This window comes from Ictalurus punctatus, chromosome 18, assembly GCF_001660625.3.
Source record: "Ictalurus punctatus breed USDA103 chromosome 18, Coco_2.0, whole genome shotgun sequence".
In the NCBI taxonomy this organism is placed as follows: Eukaryota; Metazoa; Chordata; class Actinopteri; order Siluriformes; family Ictaluridae; genus Ictalurus; species Ictalurus punctatus.
In genome coordinates, this window is record NC_030433.2 from 14,445,554 (window position 1) to 14,466,398 (window position 20,845).

At 37.9% G+C, this 20,845-nt stretch overlaps 1 protein-coding gene and 1 long non-coding RNA gene across 2 annotated transcripts; one reads left to right on the top strand and one right to left on the bottom strand.

Moving 5' to 3' along the window:
* The first annotated feature begins 1,575 nt into the window (after positions 1-1,575).
* Positions 1,576-14,583, top strand: slc23a1 (solute carrier family 23 member 1). Its single transcript, XM_017493415.3, has 14 exons — positions 1,576-1,733; positions 2,727-2,885; positions 4,847-5,004; positions 5,094-5,182; positions 5,290-5,357; positions 7,235-7,416; positions 7,755-7,875; positions 8,138-8,294; positions 9,041-9,188; positions 9,295-9,400; positions 9,701-9,830; positions 12,860-13,003; positions 13,259-13,354; positions 14,231-14,583. The coding sequence occupies exons 1-14, from the start codon at positions 1,656-1,658 to the stop codon at positions 14,494-14,496; spliced, it is 1,902 nt and encodes a 633-aa protein (XP_017348904.1). The 5' UTR covers positions 1,576-1,655; the 3' UTR covers positions 14,497-14,583.
* Positions 14,584-19,780: 5,197 nt separating this feature from the next.
* Positions 19,781-20,517, bottom strand: LOC108279287 (uncharacterized). Its single transcript, XR_001815490.3, has 3 exons — positions 20,394-20,517; positions 20,191-20,227; positions 19,781-19,901 (listed from the first exon to the last, which is right to left on the bottom strand). It is a non-coding gene; the product is annotated as an uncharacterized LOC108279287 (long non-coding RNA).
* Between the last annotated feature and the right edge of the window lie 328 nt (positions 20,518-20,845).

Here is a 20,845-nt window from a genome sequence, read left to right on the forward strand (position 1 = left end):
TTCTTGTAAAGTCTAACATGGTTGGAGACACTTGGAAAGGATATCTGACTCCTTCATGCATCTTCAACATTTCAAGCTCCTTTCAGTCTCCAACTCTTAGTTTTTCGTGTGAACGTCCTCTTCAGTTCAGACCACAGGGCTTTCGATACAGTTCAAATCCAGAGGTTAACATGACCATCACAAAACACTGGTTTTATTTTCCTGTTGCCATTTCTCTGTTTGATTAGGATATCGGTTTGGAGTCATTATATTGTTGAATGATTAATCTATGGTCATGTCATATCCTCTTGAAAGAGGCAACCGAATTTTGGACAAGAATATCCTGGTACTTTAGAATTTAAGAATTTATGATACCCTCAGTTGCAAAACAAACAAATAGTGATCCACCATCATATTTTGCACTGGATATGGGATTCTTCCTCACTGCATTCACCCCCCCCCCCCCCCCGCCAAATTATTAGTTAATCAAGTTGAGCATGTTCATGGCCAAAAAGTTAGATTTATGTCACATTTGACTAATTCTATTTGTCGTTCTAACAAGGCTTGGTGAAGTTCAGGAAAATCTGCATTTTGTGGGTTGGTCTCATGAAGGACTTCCTTTGTGCAAAACTTCCAAACATCTAGTTGTTTAGGTATATGACATAGTTAATTTGGAAATTTGACAACTCCAAAATCCAATTAAACTGCAATTCCTTAAGTATAGTTTTTGGGGTTCCTCTTAGCTTCCCTCACATTGTCCTCACTATACTGGTTGAAGGTGAGGAATACGTCTCTCCTGCATAACTATTCCAGATATTTGGGTATTCTTGGGCTTGATTGTGGTTAAAGGTTTGTTTTTTTAAAATCCATTTGCTTCCTTTGTGCTTAACGATAATTTGATGTAGGTTTCACATAATATTTATACCCAAGGAAACAAGAAATTGTCAAAGGCAATAATAGTTCCTGATAACTGTAAGCAAAACAGTGAACAAACTGTTTGCATTTATTTTACACATATATGAGAGGTGCCAATATTGAGAAAATACTAGAAGAAAAAAAAAGGAAGTTTCAATTAAAAATGATCTGTTTAGAGTAAAGATAAATTTGTCCTCCAGATATTTAAGGGGAAATGTTTCATCACTGTGTGTAGTGTTCTTTTTACAATCATTTTGGAAGTTATTTTAAAGGGTGCCAATACTTTTGAAGTGTAGGTCTATTTTATGTGGGTTTGACAGTCGGTCTAAATGAATAGCCCAAAGTTTTTCTCACTGCTCTCAGGCTTTATTTCACTAATAATGATGGATTGATCTCCATGCTTTCTCTCTTGTGGCATTAGTAGTTGGAGAATTCTTTGTTTAATTTGAGGAGTTGATCATATGTAGGAAAAAGCTTTGTGAAAACTCTTCCTCAAGCCAATCGTTACTCCCACATAACCACACAAAGCCTAATCTCACGTTTTATCACGTCGCCTTGTTTTTCCTCTTTTTCTGAGTGTGAAGCATCTTCCATCGCTTCACACGTTCTGCTTTCTCAGAAAGCAGCTCTTGAATGCTCACTGATGTGCCGGGCTGAGTAAAGTCCAGCCAGAGGCAGATCATTAACCTGCTTAATCTATCCCTGCTCCTCTCTCCTCTATAAAGCCCTGTTGGAAGACGTGTAAATAAGGACTCAGTAACATGGGCCCCGCAGAGCCCACGCTTACATCCAGCCTCCACAGATCGAGGAAGCACTCCAACGCAGCAGCTGACCCTGAGGTAAAATCAAGACAACTCAAGCTGTCGTCTCTCCAGATGTAGCTGTTCTGTGAAGGAAATCAATAAAACTTGCCGATGTAATGATTAAAACATGTTTACTGTTTAACTGGAGAACTTTCTGGTAAAGATTAAATGGTTCAATTGTGTACAGAATGAACATAAGGTATACTAATATGTGCTATTTCTTTTGACATCTTATTTTGTCAGTGGCATGGTTTATGAGAATAAAGAGCACATTGTACAACAGTGGTTCTTTGTTCTCATGAGTTTCAGATCATGCTTGTATCTGTTGTGTAGCTTTTCATTCAAAAATGTATGATACTTAAAATATATTGTAGCCATATTCTGGAACTGAATTCCTGACTGAAAGTGTTGCCAGATTTAACACTCATACACTACCACTCATTAATTAAAAAAAGTTTTTTCAAGGGGTTCTGAAAGTTGTTCTATTTGGGGTTCTCCTTTGATAGATAAATGCATAGAACCTTTACGGTTTTACTAAGTGCTTCAAATCTTCTGAAGGAAACCTCTTCTGACCTCTGGGGAGGTTAGGCTGATATCAGTTAAAACCTTGTTTGATTGTTTTTGTTCAAAATCATGCCAGAATATCTAAGCTTAATGTTTCCAGCTGGCGATTAAATCAAGTCATTAATTATTTCATTTTGCCTCTTTTTTTCCCTCCAACTTTTACAGCTTTTACTCTAATTACTGTAATTGCAACTAATTACTAAAGGCCAAAATTTCATGGATTTCAAAAGAAAAAAGGATGACAATAAATCAGGCATACTTTGCTTCCATCAATTCAAATCTAGTAAGTTGTTCTTGCAGATCTGATCACTGCAGTAAACAAAGGCTGTCCAGAAAAAGTTATATGAAACTGGAATGTGATATTTTTCCTCAGTGTTACAGTCTAACTAAGCACTGTCAATCATTGAGTAAAGACTGATTGACGAAAAGCTGTGTGTGCTTGAGTGACTTCATCGTCTTTTCCAGTTGCCCCTTGAAGATGGCCGTGTGCAGGACTTGGCTTCTGAGGAGGTCGAGGGCAGTGAACACGTCTCTAGAGTCAATGCACAGACACTGGGCTTTGATATGATCTACAGAATCGAGGATGTACCACCCTGGTATTTGTGTATTTTGCTGGGACTACAGGTACAGAAAGTGAATACACTGTTTACTTAAGTTACACTTTATTTAAGGAAACACTTGACATCTCCCAAGATAACTGACATTAACCTATGTAAACATGTATAAAAGCTTACAATAGGAATCTGTCACAGAGCCTGATACTTTCTAAGCCAAGTGAAGTTACAATATCATGACAAATGTTGTTATGTCAGAGTCACATAATGGTCACATACTGTAGTTAAGTAAGGTTAATCTGTAGATTAAACACTTCACATTTAGCTACTTTAGTTGTTAACATCAACAAAGCTGACACTGACAGAAGAGATATAATTACTCTGGCCTTTAAGTAAATAATTGCAATGACAAAGTTAGAAACATTGATATCTTTAATTTAATTTTAATTTTCTATTTATAAGATTTTTGGCAAACCCATGACATTGTTATGACACAATGCATGACAGAGTTGTTGCTGGCCCTTAAGCAATCTATTTATTTGACTACTTACATAATTTAAAAAAATAAATAAGACATACAGTATGACATAATGACAGAGTAATGTCAAAGGCTTTGACTGTAAATTAGCGTGAGTATGGATTTGATGCTTAATTATACCAATTTACCATTATTTGACCCAGAAAAAGTGCTATAACTTATGTCATCCAGGAAGGTGCCATAACACAATACTACATTAACAATGTTATCCTATGTAATATGTCAAGTTGACGTCATAATTGTTCAGAAGACAATTGATCTTCATGACAGCTGCTAACCGTTAGAATAAGCTTTCCTAAATGTTTATGTAGGTTTATGTCATTTGTCAGGAAGCACTATGTAGGTTTCATGTAGTGCTATGAACACTATCTAGCAGTTGTTTCCCCCATCTTTTAATCTCTCCAGTTCTTTCTTGCTTTTTAGTTCCATCTGTATTTGGCCTTTGAAATTGGTTCTATCTGAGGTTCTATCTTACTTTTTATTTTTATTTTTATTTATTTATTTATTTTTAAAGTTGCAGTTGAGTTATTATAAACATGTTGTAGACATGTCAGTGACTATGTGTGTAATGGTGTATATATGTGTGTGTGTTTATTTACATATATATATATATATATATATATATATATATATATATATATATATATATATATATATATATATATAATATAACACATGAACAAACCATAAACAAACACTTAATTTATGGTTGTTTTTTTTAAAATAGTAAACCAAATAAGGCAAATAATCAACACCTGCATTAACTAATGTTTATCCCATCCATAGGTCAAATTAAATCTACATTTACCAACATGAAAAAACACCTCAATTAATGTGTCTGCAGTTATTAACTAGCAAAAAAGAAAATAGGGGAGTGGTAGCTCAGTGGTTAAGGCTCTGGGCTACTGATTGGAAACTGTCACTGTTAGGTTCTTGAACGAGACCCTTAAACCTCAAACCCCACCTGCTAAGTTGTATACTGTCTCAATTTTTTGTGTCAACTCCATTTTTACATGAAAGTGTCAGCCAAATGAGCAAATGTATAAATTCAGAGCTAAAGATGAATAGCAAAGATTAATATTTTATACCCGCAGACCATATTTTGGGAAGTTATCAGCATTTAGGAGCATACTGTAGTTAAATTTTTTTGTTCATTTATGTTCACTTATTTGTAGTCATTGATTGAATAAATGCATGCCAATGCAGGTGCATTTTTCTTAACATTTTAACAAACACTTAATGTGTTCATTTGTTAACATTACTTATGGTTTATTAATGTTGAAGTTCATGGTTTACTAATGTAAACTAATGCACTAGATAATTTCAGTTAATAGAGTTGTAATGTAAAATGTAACCAGTAGTTATTAAAACTTTGACTTTATTAAGAGTCAAAATTTTATGGCTCAGTATGTTAAATCACAGATCCTTATATATCGAAGGTTTCAAAGTGCTGACGATTCCTGCATACCTTCTGTGTCCCTGTTTCTCTCCAGCACTACCTGACATGTTTCAGCGGCACCATCGCTGTGCCTTTCCTACTGGCCGAGGCCATGTGTGTAGGCCGAGATCAGTACACTGTAAGCCAGCTAGTCGGGACGATTTTCACCTGTGTGGGCATTACTACTCTTATACAAACCACTTTTGGTGTCAGGTGAGTCTCTTAGACACTAGTTATTATAGATGGTGTTTTTGTTTTTGTTAGCTGATCGTATGTCTCTATATATGGTACATTTTGCCTAGGTTGCCCCTGTTTCAGGCTAGTGCTTTTGCTTTCCTCATCCCTGCCCAGGCCATTCTAAGACTGGAGAGGTGGAAGTGTCCTCCTGAAGGTATAATGCATTAAGTTGTCTACTACCCTGTTTTTCTTAGAGCTAAGTGTATATTCATTGTTAACATGCTCATGATTTTGGCACTGCATGCTGCTATTATTTTGCAGAGGAGATTTATGGAAACTGGAGCCTACCCCTCAATACCACACATATCTGGCAGCCCCGGATTAGAGAGGTATACATCACTATGTTCTTAAAGGCCCTCTGTGGAGAAGTCAAACAAAAACCCTAACATGTTCTTAATAACATTTAATCACCATTGTATGAATCCTCTCCAGATTGATCACCTTGTAATATGTGGATCATCATTTTATATCATGTATTTTGGATGGACCTCAGTTTAATTTGGCCCATCAAATACCTTTATAATGATTTTTGGCCCATTATAACCAAACAGCAGTTTATGCAACTGTTGAGGAAAATTTAATATAATATTTATTGAAAAATATGTGCATCATGATCCATCCATCATTCTCCAAACATGGAGGAAAATGTGCAACAATGTATACAAACAGTGACCACATTTGATACGAATTAATTATATGTTGAAAATAAAAAATAAATGTATGTATTTTTGCAGCAAGACGTTATCAAACATGAAATGTCTCTGGACATGTTTTGTAAATTTAAATGAGAATGTACAACTAAACATGAATAAACTTGTGTTTGTAAGCTGGTAGTTGTTGCTCTAGGGTGGCTGTTTCATAATGCTGTTGAGTTGGAGGAAATTAGCTAGCAGTATGTCCATGAACTTCTTGGAAATGTGCTTGGAAAAACAGTCAAAAATCTGAAAAAGTAAAACTCAAAATTCCATCACTCAGTGTCATTTGATACATAGTCACAGCCTCAGAACACTTGATCAGCGTATCTGATTTGTTTTGCGCACCTTTCTGCCCACAAGCGTCAGAATCTTGAAGGTTGCTATCTGTATGTGTATGTGCCCCTATGTGTGTAACAGCAAAAAAAACTTTTAATCACTGAGACACAATGAGCTTTTTGGAGCAAGGTATTTTCACTGTATTGGAAATATTTCATGGCATTATATGTTTACAGGTTGAATGAATATGGTTGACTCGCATTTGCAATGTCAGGCTACATTCACATTAATCCAAATAAATTTGAAAATGCATCTTTTACTCTATGTTTTGACCTTCTGTCCACATTGGGACAGCGTATTTGTCCAGCTAAAACACTCTCCCTAGTGGATAAATTTGAAAACACTGTTTTTCACATTGTAATATGGACTGAGAAAATGGAAATATTCTAAAACAATTAAGTTTTTTTTAGTTATGTGACACAGTCATGTGACCCATTCAACAACAACAAAACAGATGGTGGACGATGTAGTTCTACAGGTGCTGTGCCTGCTATCCAGTTTGAAAGCTTTGTTAACGATTAAAGTTACTTTGTACAACCTTCAGATTCACTTTTAAATAAATGCCTGATAAAATGATACAGACCAAAGCTTATTACGTTTTTACACATGTGCTGTATATGGATGTAAGCATTTTCAGACATTTCAGTGTAGAGGAGCAGTTTTTGGAATAACATTTGAAAACACCAGTGTTGACAAAGCGTTTTAAAAACAAAAACGCAGTTTTCAAGTCTATTGGGATTAATGTGGACATAGCCTCGGTCAAATGAATCTTCCTGTGAACAGAGGGAAGTTTTTGCTCAAGGTTTAGTAACATAAACTACCAGACACTGTAGTGAAAACTAGATCATTAGTTTAAAAGCTCATTAGTTTACTTTATTGTACTTTATACTATGTATTGTCTGTCTCTGCTACACATTTCACATTTTTAAATAACAATTATCAAAATATAATTTTGAGTGATCCATAATTGCTGGATCATGATTCAGACATTTGCCAATAATTGAGAGAAATGTTTGTGTCTATTAATATATGATTTGAAAATATGAACAGCACCTAGGTTCCATTAATATCATTCCCTGATCTTAGACAAAAGACTTCAAAGTACTTTGAGTTCTGACCAAAAATTCTTAAACAGTGTAATCCCAGTCATTAATGTTTACAACTTTGGCTTACAGATCCAGGGGGCCATTATTGTGTCTAGTCTGGTGGAAGTGGTAATTGGGCTGGTGGGAATTCCTGGACTCCTGCTCAATGCCATCGGGCCTCTAACCGTCACGCCAACCGTGTCCCTGATTGGCCTGTCCGTGTTCCAAACTGCTGGAGACCGTGCAGGCAGCCACTGGGGCCTCTCTCTGCTGTAAAGACACTTAGACTTTAACTGCACTAAATGCTTATTTTCACGTCCTGTCTATCCTTTTTAAGAACAAAGCTAGTTGATTGGTCTGTTATCATAAAGGAAATTAATGAAAAGAATAATTGAGCAGTGAATTGCTAGAGATGTTATGCTATTCAAGGCTGGGATAAATCTTGCCTCAAGCATTCACACATTCAGTAGATTCAGTGAATCTGTTTCTTTCTTTAGAAGCATCATGTTTAATGGGCAAGGGTGTGAGGCATGTTATCACTCCTTTCATTGTTAACTTCTCATCGTTGCTTCTCACCAGTTTTTCATGTGTGTGTGCTCTGTCTCTCCAGATGCATCTTCTTCATTCTGCTTTTTGCTCAGTATCTCAGAAATTGGGCTGTCCCCTTTCCCTTTTATTCGAGACAGAAAGGCTGTCACACCTCCCGTTTCCAGATCTTCAAGATGTTTCCGGTATGAGGGAACATTTACGCTTAAACATAGCCATATTGCTTGGAAACTGCCATGACTGCTCTTGTCTTCTCCTCTGGTCTCTGTCAATCTGACCTAGTAGGCCATAAACCTGTCTCACTGGAACGCAGCACAGAGTTCATTGCACTCGTATCATATTCCAGTTATAGCTGCAACGGCAAAGCTTACTGTTACATTGTAGTGAGTTATTGGTCCAGCAACGGATTTAAATTCTCAGTATATCGGTCTTGCATTGTTTTCACAGATCATCATGGCTATCATGCTGGTGTGGTTCGTGTGTTATATCCTCACGTTGACGGATGTGTTGCCCAAGGACCCGGATAAGTATGGCTACAAGGCTCGAACTGATGCCAGGGGGGAGATCATGTCCCAAGCGCCATGGTTTCGCATGCCCTATCCCTGTAAGTGTAAAGTCAAATAGGGTAGAATATGATGAAAGCAGGCATTGAGAACTTTTTCAGATATCAGTACAGTATAATGCTCTGGTACACTGTTTGCAATAAGGAGTCTTAAAGGGGCAGTTTGTATTTTTGAACCTTCTGCTGCCTGGGAGGAGAATTGCAATTGTAATGAACCCACTGACAAGCCTTTCACCAACTGAAACGACATACAAATATCTTGTGGGTTGCCTTTAAAGGGACAGACCTTAGCAGCTTTAGATCTATCATCTAGTTTATGGGCCAGAAAAACATTAACAGAAGCCTGACTTGGAGAAACTATCCAAACCACTGCATGTCAGTATCATGAATAACAGTTTGGATAAGGTGTTTTTCAAGTTATATGAATATTACCATGTCTAGAAAGACTTTTATAGACATGTTTATTGCAAACTGTACCTTTAAGTAACAAGAACCCTCCATGTCTTGCTTATCTCCCAGTATATGTTTTTACAATGCATGATCATAAAACATCTGCTGCTGAAGATTTCTAAATGAGAATTCACTTGTGTAAAAAGTCATGCTTAGAAGTGATCAGAATGTTCATTTCAATGCATATTATTCAAAAAGTATGGATTGAAAATGCTCAGTTATTCATAGCTTATTCATATTGGCATAGAGCTCTGACATGCCTCTGTGTGATGATTGTACTGTATGTCAGTAGGTCTCTTGAAATCCGATGCTAACACTTTGGATGTTATGTGGCCCAGGTCAATGGGGTTTACCCACAGTGACTGTAGCTGGTGTGCTGGGAATGTTTAGTGCCACTTTAGCTGGCATAGTGGAGTCGATTGGAGACTACTATGCATGTGCCCGTCTTGCTGGAGCACCCCCACCTCCTGTTCATGCCATCAACAGGTTTAGAGAAGCGCTATACTGTACAACAGGACATATATTTATAATACTCATTTCATTGTATACTCATTACACTGACATGGATACATTTCCTTCTTGTTTCTTTTAGAGGGATCTTCACGGAGGGTGTGTGCTGCATCATAGCAGGCTTATTGGGAACAGGAAATGGCTCCACTTCCTCCAGTCCTAATATTGGGGTGCTTGGAATTACCAAGGTGGAGAAATTATACAGTATACAGTATCATATATACATTCCTGTTCTACCACTGAAATGGCTAAGCTGTATTCCATCATTTGACAGGTTATTAGAGGTTTACTTTAAAGGGTGGAGCAGATAACACTCTGATAAATGCATCTCCATTTGTGCTGGCCTTTGTCCTCCCAGGGGGCTGATGTGTAATAAAACTCAGATCACTTGCAATGAAAATTAGCCATGACTGACCTGAAATTAAATAGACAGAAATGTACTGACATGTTTATAAAGACTTGCACCTATGTCCTATGTTCCTGCACAGGTGGGGAGTAGGAGAGTGGTGCAGTATGGGGCACTCATAATGTTTCTATTAGGGACCATTGGGAAGTTCACAGCCTTGTTTGCCTCACTGCCAGATCCAGTGCTTGGAGGCTTGTTCTGTACCTTGTTTGGTAAGAGGCTTTGAGGTTTTGTTCACAGGCAAGTTGTGTCCACAGTGGGGCAGTGTGGAGCCAAACAGCTTTGTGGCCCATCTCAGGGTTAGGGTTAATTGCAATGGCATTACATAGCATGTAAATGTTATTTCTGTAATTTTTTTTCCTGTTGCACACAATGACCAAGAACAGACTGTAAGCAGCAAAGGCTGTTGGGTAACATTTAAAATATAGGCATAGGCAACTGCATGGACTGAGCAGTCCCTGGTAGTACAGTATACAGTGGCACTTGAAAGATTGTAAACCCTTTAGAGAATGTGGAAACTTTCAGGCCACATCAAACATCTCTTCAAGTCTCATTAATCCGAGATGTAGCCCACATGCCAGAACGTGTTTTTTCCCCTTTAACTTATCTTTATTTTTCTACTTTTATTTTTCCAAATTCTCGTTCTACATTTCTGCATAAATATGACCTAAAACATAATCAGATTTTCACACAACCCAATTAAACAAATGAGACAAAAATATTATACTCTGTCATTTAGTTATTGAGGAAAATGATCCAGTGTTACATATCTGTGTGTGGGAAAAGTATGTGAACCTCTAGGATTAGCAGTTAATTTGAAGGTCAGGTGAGAGGATAGAGTCAGGTGTTTTCAATCAATTGGATGACAATAAGGTGTGAGTAAGTGCCCTGTTTTATTTAAAGAACAGGGATCTATCAAAGTCTGATCGTCACAACACATGTTTGTGGAAGTGAATCATGGCATGAACAAAGGAGATATCTGAGGACCTCACAAAATGAGCTGTTGATGCTCATCAGGCTGGAAAAGGTTACAAAACATCTCTTAAGAGTGTGGACTCCACCAATCCACAGTCAAATAGATTGTGTACAAATGGAGGAAATTCAAGACCATTGTTACCCTCCCTACATGTGGTCAACCAACAAAGATCACTCCAAGAGCAGGACGTGTAATAGTCTGCATGCTCACAAAGGAGCTAGGGTAACTTCTAAGTAACTGAAGGCCTCTCTCACATTGGCTAATGTTATATAATATTCATGAGTCCACCATCAGGAGAACACTGAACAACAGTGGTGTGCATGGCAGGGTTGTAAGGAGAAAGCCACTACTCTCCAAAAAGAACATTGCTGCCTTTCTGCAGTTTGCCAAAGATCACATGGACAAGCCAGAAGGCTATTGGAAAAAAATGTTTTGTGGATGGATGAGACCAAAAAGAACTTTGAGAAGGGTTATGTTTAGAGAAAGGAAAACACTGCATTCCAGTATAAGAACCTTATCCCATCTGTGAAACATGGTGGTGGTAGTCTCATGGTTTGGGCTTGTTTTGCTGCATCTGGACCAGGACAATTTGCCATCATTCATTGAATTTGTGCAAATTCTAAAGGAAAATGTCAGGACATCTGTCCATGAACTGAATCTCAAGAGAAAGTGGGTCATGCAGCAAGACAATGACCTTAAGCACACAAGTCATTCTACCAAAGAATGGATAAAGAAGAATAAAGTTAATGTTTTGAATGGCCAAGTCAAAGTCCTGACCTTAATCCAATAAAAATGTTGTTTAAGGACCTGAAGCAAGCAGTTCATGTGAGGAATCCCACCAACATCCCAGAGTTGAAGTTGCACTGAGGAATGGGATAAAATTCCTCCAAGCCGATGTGCAGGACTGATCAACAGTTATCGGAAATGTTTAGTTGCAGTTATTGCTGTACAAGAGGGTTACACCAGATACTGAAAGCAAAGGCTCACATACTTTTTCCACCAACAGTTATGTAATATTGGATAATTTTACATATAAATATATATATATAAGTAAAGAAATGACCAAGTATAATATTTTTGTCTCATTTGTTTAATTGGGTTTTCTTTATCTACGTTTAGGACTTGTGTGAAAATCTGATGATGTTTTAGGTCATATTTATTCAGAAATGAAGAAAATTCCAAACTTTCAAGCACCAGTGACCGTGTATAAACACCTATGTCATGCCTAATAATTATAAATGAATACTGGACAATTACCCAATAAGTAATAATAAAGTAGTTGTTTTTAGTTCATTATGAGCTGAGCCTTAATTACAGTCTTTTAGATCTCCTGAAGAACTACTAGCTAATTACAGAATAAATATCTCATCATATGCTGACTTACCTACCTATTAAAGAACTACTAGCTGATGCAATGTAGCCTACACCAACACACTATAGTATAAATGCATAAAATAAGTAAAATGTGAAAATACATTGCTGTGCAAAAGTCTTAGGCACATGCAAAGAAATACTGTACAGCAAAGATGCCTTCAAAAATAATGAAGTTAAATGCTTCTACATTTAAAAAAATACTATAAAGTGCAGTAGTAAACAGTAATAAATGAAGCAAAGTCACGATATAGTTTGATGACCCTTTGCTTAAAAAAAAAAAAGAGTAGTCTCAGGTTCACTTTCTACAGTTTTATAAGGAAATGAGCTGGTAAGTTTTATTGAGCATCTTGCAGAACCTCTTGCAGTAACAGTTCTTTTGGAGACTTTAACTGTTGCACTTGCTTCTTATTTTTTTCAGCAAAACCCAACAGCCTTCAGTAGGTTTTTTTTTTTTGTCTGAAAAGTGTTCTCTTAAATAATATGCTGCTTTCTTTACTGACATACAAACATTTTTCTGTAACATTTCATTTTGTGCTGGAAAACTAATGTGTGGAAATATAAAATGTTTTTATACTGACTTGATAATGTGGAAGTCATAAAATAAAAAATATATAACAAAGATTGTACTTAAAAAATATATATATATATAGGCTGCCTAAAACTTTTGTACAGTACTGTATAAAAATTCCTGGTGAAGGATACAGTAACATTTCAGTCATTAACATCATTAACTCTTAAGGCAGGTGATGAGTTTTTGAACAGAATTGTAAAGTGTTACCTATACTTGTAATAGAAGTAGCTTTTTCACATATCCAGTGCCACTGTTTAGTAAATTATACATTTTAGGTAGATTTTTACTGACCCTTTACATTTTATTTTGCTTTTGAACAGGTATGATCACAGCTGTGGGTTTGTCTAACCTGCAGAGTGTGGATCTAAACTCCTCACGAAACCTTTTTGTCCTGGGGTTCTCCATGTTCTCTGGCCTTATGCTCCCCAATTACCTGGAAACTCACCCAGGCAGCATCAAGACAGGTCTGACTGTAGTTTTCCTTGGATTAAGTCTTGTTTAAATCTCATAAACTCCCAGAGGTGTACATTCCTCCCTCTTCAAACTACATAGTCTACTTCTATAAGTTTCACTTTAGTTACTGATTAATTTATAGTAGTTACTGAATAATAAATGTTTAGTGTTACACTAAGACCATGGAGTTGTAGTTTAGAGAGATAACATGTATAAATTACTTGCTGTACACAGTGATGACCGTTTTTTAAATGTGATTTATTCAGGTGTCCCAGAGCTGGATCAAATCCTTACAGTTCTCCTGACCACAGAGATGTTTGTTGGAGGATTCTTAGCATTTCTTCTGGACAACACCATTCCAGGTATATAATTATATTATAGACACAATGACTAGTAGGAATGTAACCCGATACACCCACAACACCTATCTGTCATTAACAGTGGTGGACAGTAATTAAGTATGTGTAATTCTTTACTGTACTTTAGTCACGTATTGCCATTTTTGGCAACCTTTAACTTTTACTTCATTATATTTCAGTGCAAAATGTCAGACTTTTACTGAATTTCTGTCTTTGCAGCATGTCAATCGTTAATTATTACTCTGAAGTAGGAGAAAACTGGATTGTCTAAACTACTGTAACTGAATATGATGCACTTTTAAATTGAAGCAAACCAATCGTAGTGCAGCACAACTTTTAAAATAGCAGCTTACAGTTTGCCGAGAAAGCTAACTGTAAGCTGTCTATACCATACAGCAATAGGTTTAAAAGGCAAAAATAATAATAATAATAATTCTGCCAGATGAAATGAGGTTAGGGAATCGTAAATATCTTGCTCTTATCCAAGAGATATGTTTGAAATATTGGTAATAGAAGAATTACTCTCTTTTTTAATGCATACTGTGTCTCCTTGGGGTACAGAAAAAAATTCACCCTCTAATTTGAGGAAACAGTTTCTGCGGGTTTTAATGAATTCAAATGATTAACAATAAACTCTTGTTTTGGTGTGCAGTCAGAGAGGTCTCTAGAAACTGGTAATCAAAACAATATAACAAAGAATTCAGTATCATTAAAAGCATTTACTTTTGTATTTTAACTCAAGTAGAAATAGATGGCCTCTAATTTTACTCGAGTTTCATGTTACCAAAGGTGTTTCTACTTTCACTCAAGTACAGGATTTTTGTACTTTGTCCACCACTGGTCATTAGGTCACTACTCATTATCTGTATTTTTATCCAGGCACAAAAAAAGAGCGCGGTCTCACCGACTGGAAGGCTAAGGACTCCTCAGAAATTGGTGGCGTCTGTTCAGACACTTATAATTTCCCAGTCGGCATGGGGATGGTAAGACGGCTTGATTGTCTTCGCTACCTACCCATCTGCCCCACTTTTCAGGGCTTTAAGATGTGTCGGCGCAAAAAAAGCTTGTGTGAGGAACTGAACAATAAGAGAGATGAAAGTGCAGTGAGGAACATTCCAGAGATTGCAAACTGCACCAAAGTGTAGACTTGTATTCTCATATGTCATTGTATCTTACATTTTATACACTGCTGGATTTTCATATCTGGAAAAAATAAAATTTTTCTTTGTTAATGAATCTATCTATTGCTATGTTATGAGCACTGATTAATAAGAACAGAAAAATTCATTGCAAAAATTGACACAAAATATAGATTAAAAGTTTCAGAGCCAAATTAGTTTTACCTCAGACTGGAATCCAACATAAGATAATACGTTTTATTTTTATGCTAGGAATAAATTGATGCAAAAGAAGTTGCAAGTTGATTTATAATTATTTGTTTTATTTAAATTTTAGATACAAAAATTCACTATTCACTATTGACCAAAGAAATCAGACATTCAAGAAGACTTAAAAATGGATGACATGCCACTACTATGTCATATATCTTATTGAAAAATAAGATGTAAAAATAAGCATTGGAACCATACACCATGATTTACACACTAACCTGTGGATCTGTTCCTTTGTTATTGTGTAAATTAATTATATTGATGTAAAGGAAATATAGACAGGTCTATGTTTCCTAGTTTATAGCATTCATAACAGTCTGGTGATTTTTTTATGAGTGGCCATTAGAAAGACTATTGGCTTCTCAAAAGGAATATACCCATTTGTAAGGTTCCACCAAAAAGTGACCAAACATATTTTTACAGTATTTCCAAGGAACCATATCTAATATAAATGATATAGACAATAGAAATTATTTCTAGTACAAAATACACTGTGCAGGTTTCTCATAGTTCTCTTATAAGTGCAAGTGCTTCTATTAGTGTGCATCAGTTTATCTAAGCCCTATCCATGCTTAACATTTCAAAAACTCAAAAATACCTGGAAAATTTTTGACTGAAGCTCCATTATCCATTACATTCACTGTTTAATTGCTGATTGAACTCTAATTTCTACACTGTGAGGACCAGATGTTCTCACAAATGCAATAAAATGTGCAAAATTCCAGTAAATGAGTAAATGACGTGTTCTTGGAAAAAAGATAATTTTGTTTTTGAAATAATAATAATAAAAAAAGACAGGGGCTTCATGTATGATTTAGATTTAGTATTAGTGAGATTGAGTTACATTTACATTCATGGCATTCTTTCAACATGGCTTTGTATTGTACTTGTGTGTATGTGTGCATCCTTCAGAATTAATGCAAGGACCGCTACTAATTCCAGAGGTAGACATGTCAGTTTGTGCTCAGGTATGCAAGTTATTAACATGATGCAATGTTATTAAACATTATTAAACATTATGCAAATTTCATATATTTCTTGTCCAGAACTAGGAGTCCATGGGTTAACCAGTTCAAACTATCTGTACAGGCCTCTGTATCAACTCTCAAGGTTCTGGTGGTGGCAGCACCTGATGGTGTGTCTGGACATAAGACAGGAAATGTGGAGTGTACATAGCTGGGATGTGAAGAGAGGGGAAAGGTATGGCACAGGGGGTTGTCATAACAGTATTGGACAAAGTTTGCTGTGGAACTACAACCTCAACATACTGGCAGGTTTCTGGGTCAAAGAGCATCTTGCGTTGTGGCAGTTGTGGCATGTCTACGTAGAAGCACTGGCCGGTTTCAGGGTCTAGCAGCATGTGTCGAGGATTCGACACATGCTGACTTCCACCCATTTCTGGATACAGCATAGTAGCACCCTCATGTCTGCCCTCAGCACCCAAGGTTGTGACGAAAGCTGTGCACGGCTGGGTATCTGGAGAAGGCATTTTCTGGCTGGTATCTCCATTCTCCATCTGCTTAGATGACTCTTGCATTACTGGGTAGCCATCTGCTGTGCACGGCTGAGATATCTGTCTTGCTGCAGCAGGCTGGTTGTGAGGTTGCGTTTGCAGCAAGACAGGGCCTTGAACATAACTCACTGTCCCCATGCTTGGAGAGATTGTTTGGTAGCCTAGTAGATTAGGTTTGTAGAAATATGAAGGGAACACTGGTGCTGGAGCAACAGTTAAGATGCAGGCAGAGGGAGGCCCATCTGAGCTTTGTGATTTGGCAGGTATGCCTGGGGTCTGAAGATCATCTTTCTCTGCAGAGCATACATGGTTGGAGAGTTTACAGTTACCCTGCTGGTCAGGACTTTCTACAGGTAGACAATAAAGTGACGCAGTTGATAGTGGCTGTGGTGGATGCACAGCAAAGGTTCTAGATTTCTCACATTCTGGTTTTCTGGTGTCTGCATACTGCTCATTTTTAAATGTGTTAGTTAAGGTCCCCTTATGAGCCTGTATTGGCATGCTTGCGCAAGTTATTTGTTTCATGTATGTGTTGCTACATTGGGCATTTGTTAGGTTGATAGATGTTAGGCTGTCATGTGCCTCTGGGGATTTTGACAATCCACAACTGTTTGTCTGGGCTGCACTAATTGGGGTGACCTTCGTAAATCCAGTATGAGGAATTTTGTCATTTGATTCCAGGATTGAGTCAGCCTTTGTTGCACGTTCTCTGGAAGTCGTATCAAGAGAGGCCAAATCTGTGAGTGTGTCCAGTGCAAGGGGTGGAGTTGCCTTTTGCACATGTCGTTTTTCAACTTGCTTGTGTCCCTTCACATTGTTCTCCCTTTTGCTGATAACTGGATGAGATGATGCTGTTGCAACACTAGGGACCGTGTCATCTTGCCCTTGTACTCCCTCACTGAGCCCCCTGAATGACAGACTGTATGTGTTTTTCACTAGGCTTCGCATATCCCTCACCACATGCACAGGGGCTATTGCTCTGAATTTTCCTTGGCTCTGATTGCCCATATTTACTGATTGCCCAGGGGGACTGAGTTCTCCCTTGACACTCTCCTGATCTTTTTCCAGATTACACTGAGCAGACTGGAACAGGACATTATCCACTGTGCTTGCATCCAGACTACAAGTTAGCCAGGCAGACACTGTGGGACTTTCTTTCCTCTCACCTGGTTTCTTTTGCTTCTCAATGGGCTGATCCTTGACATAATGTTGTTTCCGGGCTCCCTGCACATCGACACATTCCTTAGGTATAGTTTTCACTGCGGCTTGTTTGCCAATAGTGCCACTTTTCACTGCACTCAAGTTCCATACTTTACCCTTTGCTGAGTCACAGGATAGCTTCTCTCCACTGCCCTGGTTTGCCTCCTTACTGGGACTCAGCTTCTCTTTTTCACTTTCAGAATAGGCAGCTATTTCAGTACCACTCCCCTGAAACTGAATCTTGCCAAGGCCTCCATGCAGAGGGTTGAAACTGTGCTTGGTTAACAATTTAGGAAGTATTTTGGAGCTAACACTGATATGTTCTTTGATAGAGCTCATTGTCTGGGAGTCAGTCTTCAGCGTTGGACTCTGAGATGAAGTACGGCAACTTAAAAGAGGAACTGTAGCCACGTTAACTTTATTACTTTCAGTGCACTCTTCCATAGCGCAAGAGGACAAATAATCAATATTATTGACTGTGCCATCTGCTTTGGTAGGACAGAAGGTTTGATCTTGGACGTCCACACTGTGAAGAACCTGTTCATGTTGCATCCTCTTTGAAAGGACATTTTTAATGATACAGGAAGCCATTTTGGTTTTGCTAGATGTTTCATCCAATGATAATGATTTCTGAAGCTTCTGCTTTTGCTCAGTTTGCCCAGACTTGGTTTCGGATCCATACAAGTCCTGATGAAAGGCAGCAGGGGTACTATGCTGGCGCTGAAGAGTGTCCCGAGGCCTGCTAGGTGTAGATGGAATAATGTCGTTTTCGCTAGCATGAGACTCTGCATTGTCCCGTCTTTTCAGCTGAATCTGTCTCTTTGGTACTGTCTTTGCATTTCTGTCCACTTCTTCATGGTTTTCCAAGGCCACATCAATACATTCAAAACTGCTAGCCTCTGAGCATGCTGAAGTGTTATTGTTGTTGGTTGATATCATTGGCATCTTGAAGGACAAGACATCCTTGGACCAATCATAAAAGTCTCTATCAGAAGGCAGCTGAGTTGAGGACCAACAGGTGGAGTTGAAAACATCCAGGTAGTTAGTTTCAGGACATGATGAGCTTGTATATTCCAGTGCAGCAAGGCCTCTTACTTCTGTGGTTGTCCCAGCTACCTTTGTAGCCATGTTGAATTTTCCTCTGGTATTTGCAGAGCTGCAATGTTGCATGGAGCTACTGCAGGGTGTTGGCCGAAGTGATGTGGACAGCCCGATGCCTTGTTCGTTCTGCTTCTTCAACCTCCGGGAAACAGGAGGGCTCTGGGACTGGTGTTGTTTCCTGGTTGCGAGGAGACGTTTGGAATAACAACGTGGCTCAATTCTTGACTTCTGCTTGTTGGTTGTGAGTGTTGAGGTGCAACTTGCAGGCGGTTTTCTATTTCCAGTATTGAGTGACAGTTCTGCCTGCCCTTTTCCAACCCCTATACCCTGCTCCTCCCCCTGCCATTTCATTTTACTGACAATAGATTCACTACTGTCCAGTTTGAACTCAGTGCTGGGTTTATAGTGAGCATTTCTGGAGCTTTGTTGAAGTGTTGTGGCTTCTGGCTTAATACTATTGTGTTCTTGGTTCCTTTCCTGGTTGTACTTATATCCATTACTTCTCGTCAAAATAGTATTTTGGGTAATTGTTTGCTCCAGGAAGACAACATTCTGAACAGGTTTGATATCAGTTTGAGCAGCATTGTTCTTACTTTTGAAATAATCCCATGGTATGGGGTTAGGTGTACTAGGGGAAGTATTGTCTTGGTCAGCATCTACAGAATTTATATTTATAAGATTCACATTTAAAATAGTTATTTTAGGGCTTGATGAAAATTGTTTTAATTCATTCAAAACAGGATTTTTGGCAGAAACTTTATTTTCGCCATATAGTGGTTCTTTACATAAAACACCCTGTGAAGTTTCTTTACCATCCGTCTGCTTTGTTTTGAGGTCTTGAAGTAGATCAGTGTTCTCAGGTGAAGAGTTTGTCAAGGTTCGTCCTGAAAGAGCTACAGATTGTGAGGACTCAAAGGAAGCATTCTTGCATGGTCGGTCAGTACAGGTTGTCTGTGTTTCATCTTCCAAAGCCTCACTATACTCACTGAGTGAACAAAGTGCACTGCAATATGAACTTGATGAGTCATCCAAGGCATCATCTGCCAGTGCTGGGTTAATCTCTTCCTCATCTCTTCTTGTTGTTTGAAGCTTAAAGGCTTTTTCTTTCAAAGGAAAGGATGAGTGAGTCACATATTTTAAATTGTCATCTTGAACTTTGTCCTCTGACATAGTTATGTGGCAAAGATATTTAAAGTATATGCAAAGAAAACTGAATTAATTTCTATATCCCAGTGCAACAGGACATGTACAGATTTATAGCTGGATGAACAGTACTCAAGTTTTGGATCAAAGGAGAAGCTCTGTACTGATACTCCAAGTCACTTCCTGACTTGATTCCTGTCCTCTAGAATGGAAAAAGAGTGCACAGCATTACCCAACATCACAAACATTGTCAAAGGAAGACATTTTAATCAGTTTAGTTTAAACAATCTGAGAACTTGTGCTTACTCCTGCTTTAATTCATGTTCATGTTTACACTGTTTACCTTAAAGCATCCAGTGCTCTACTAGTGTTTATGTTTTGCTGGTCATGTGAAATACTGGATATTCCAGGGTGACAGCTGCTGGTAATGTAAAAGAAACTCTCTGTCTCCCAAGACAATTTAAAACTCTCATAAGATCCAATATACCCACCTGTTGTAAATCTTCAAACCAGCTTGTACAGAAACTCCTGTAATTTCCAAAGCATGGTTAAAAAAAAGAAAGAATCTTTAGTATGTTTAATATATTTATTTTCATATTTATTTACACATCTAGATAGCTAAAATAAGAAACTAGGCCAATGACCATCTTAAAACCTGTGTTAAATTAAATTCTGCAGAGGAAATGAATCAGACCTTAATTTTTAGCTGCTGAGAGTTGGCCCAGTTTACAGGATCCAGGCCCCATAGGAGTTGAGGTAGAAGCGTGGCAGTTAACTTTTACAGCAGGTGCTGGTCTGGCTGTGTGGTTAGCTTGCCTCTGGAATCCAGTTTGCAGGGCCAGTCCAGTCACAGAGCCAGTTATATATAACTCCCTCAGGCTCATAACATTATCATCAGAGAGATAGAGCTAGGGACTTTTGGAGAAGGCTTGGGAAGAACATATGACCTTCTAAATAACAACTTCAAACAGAGTGGTTAAATTGGAGTAATTTGTAATATCCAATTTCCTGAATTTAATTGGTTAATATGTGCAAAGAGCTTCCAGTGTTACCATTGATGTTGGAGGCAAAGAGTCCTTTAAAGAGCAAGTGTGCAAGTGTATCCTCCATGTATTTTTTGTGTGTGTTATGCCAGTTTACTCTGGG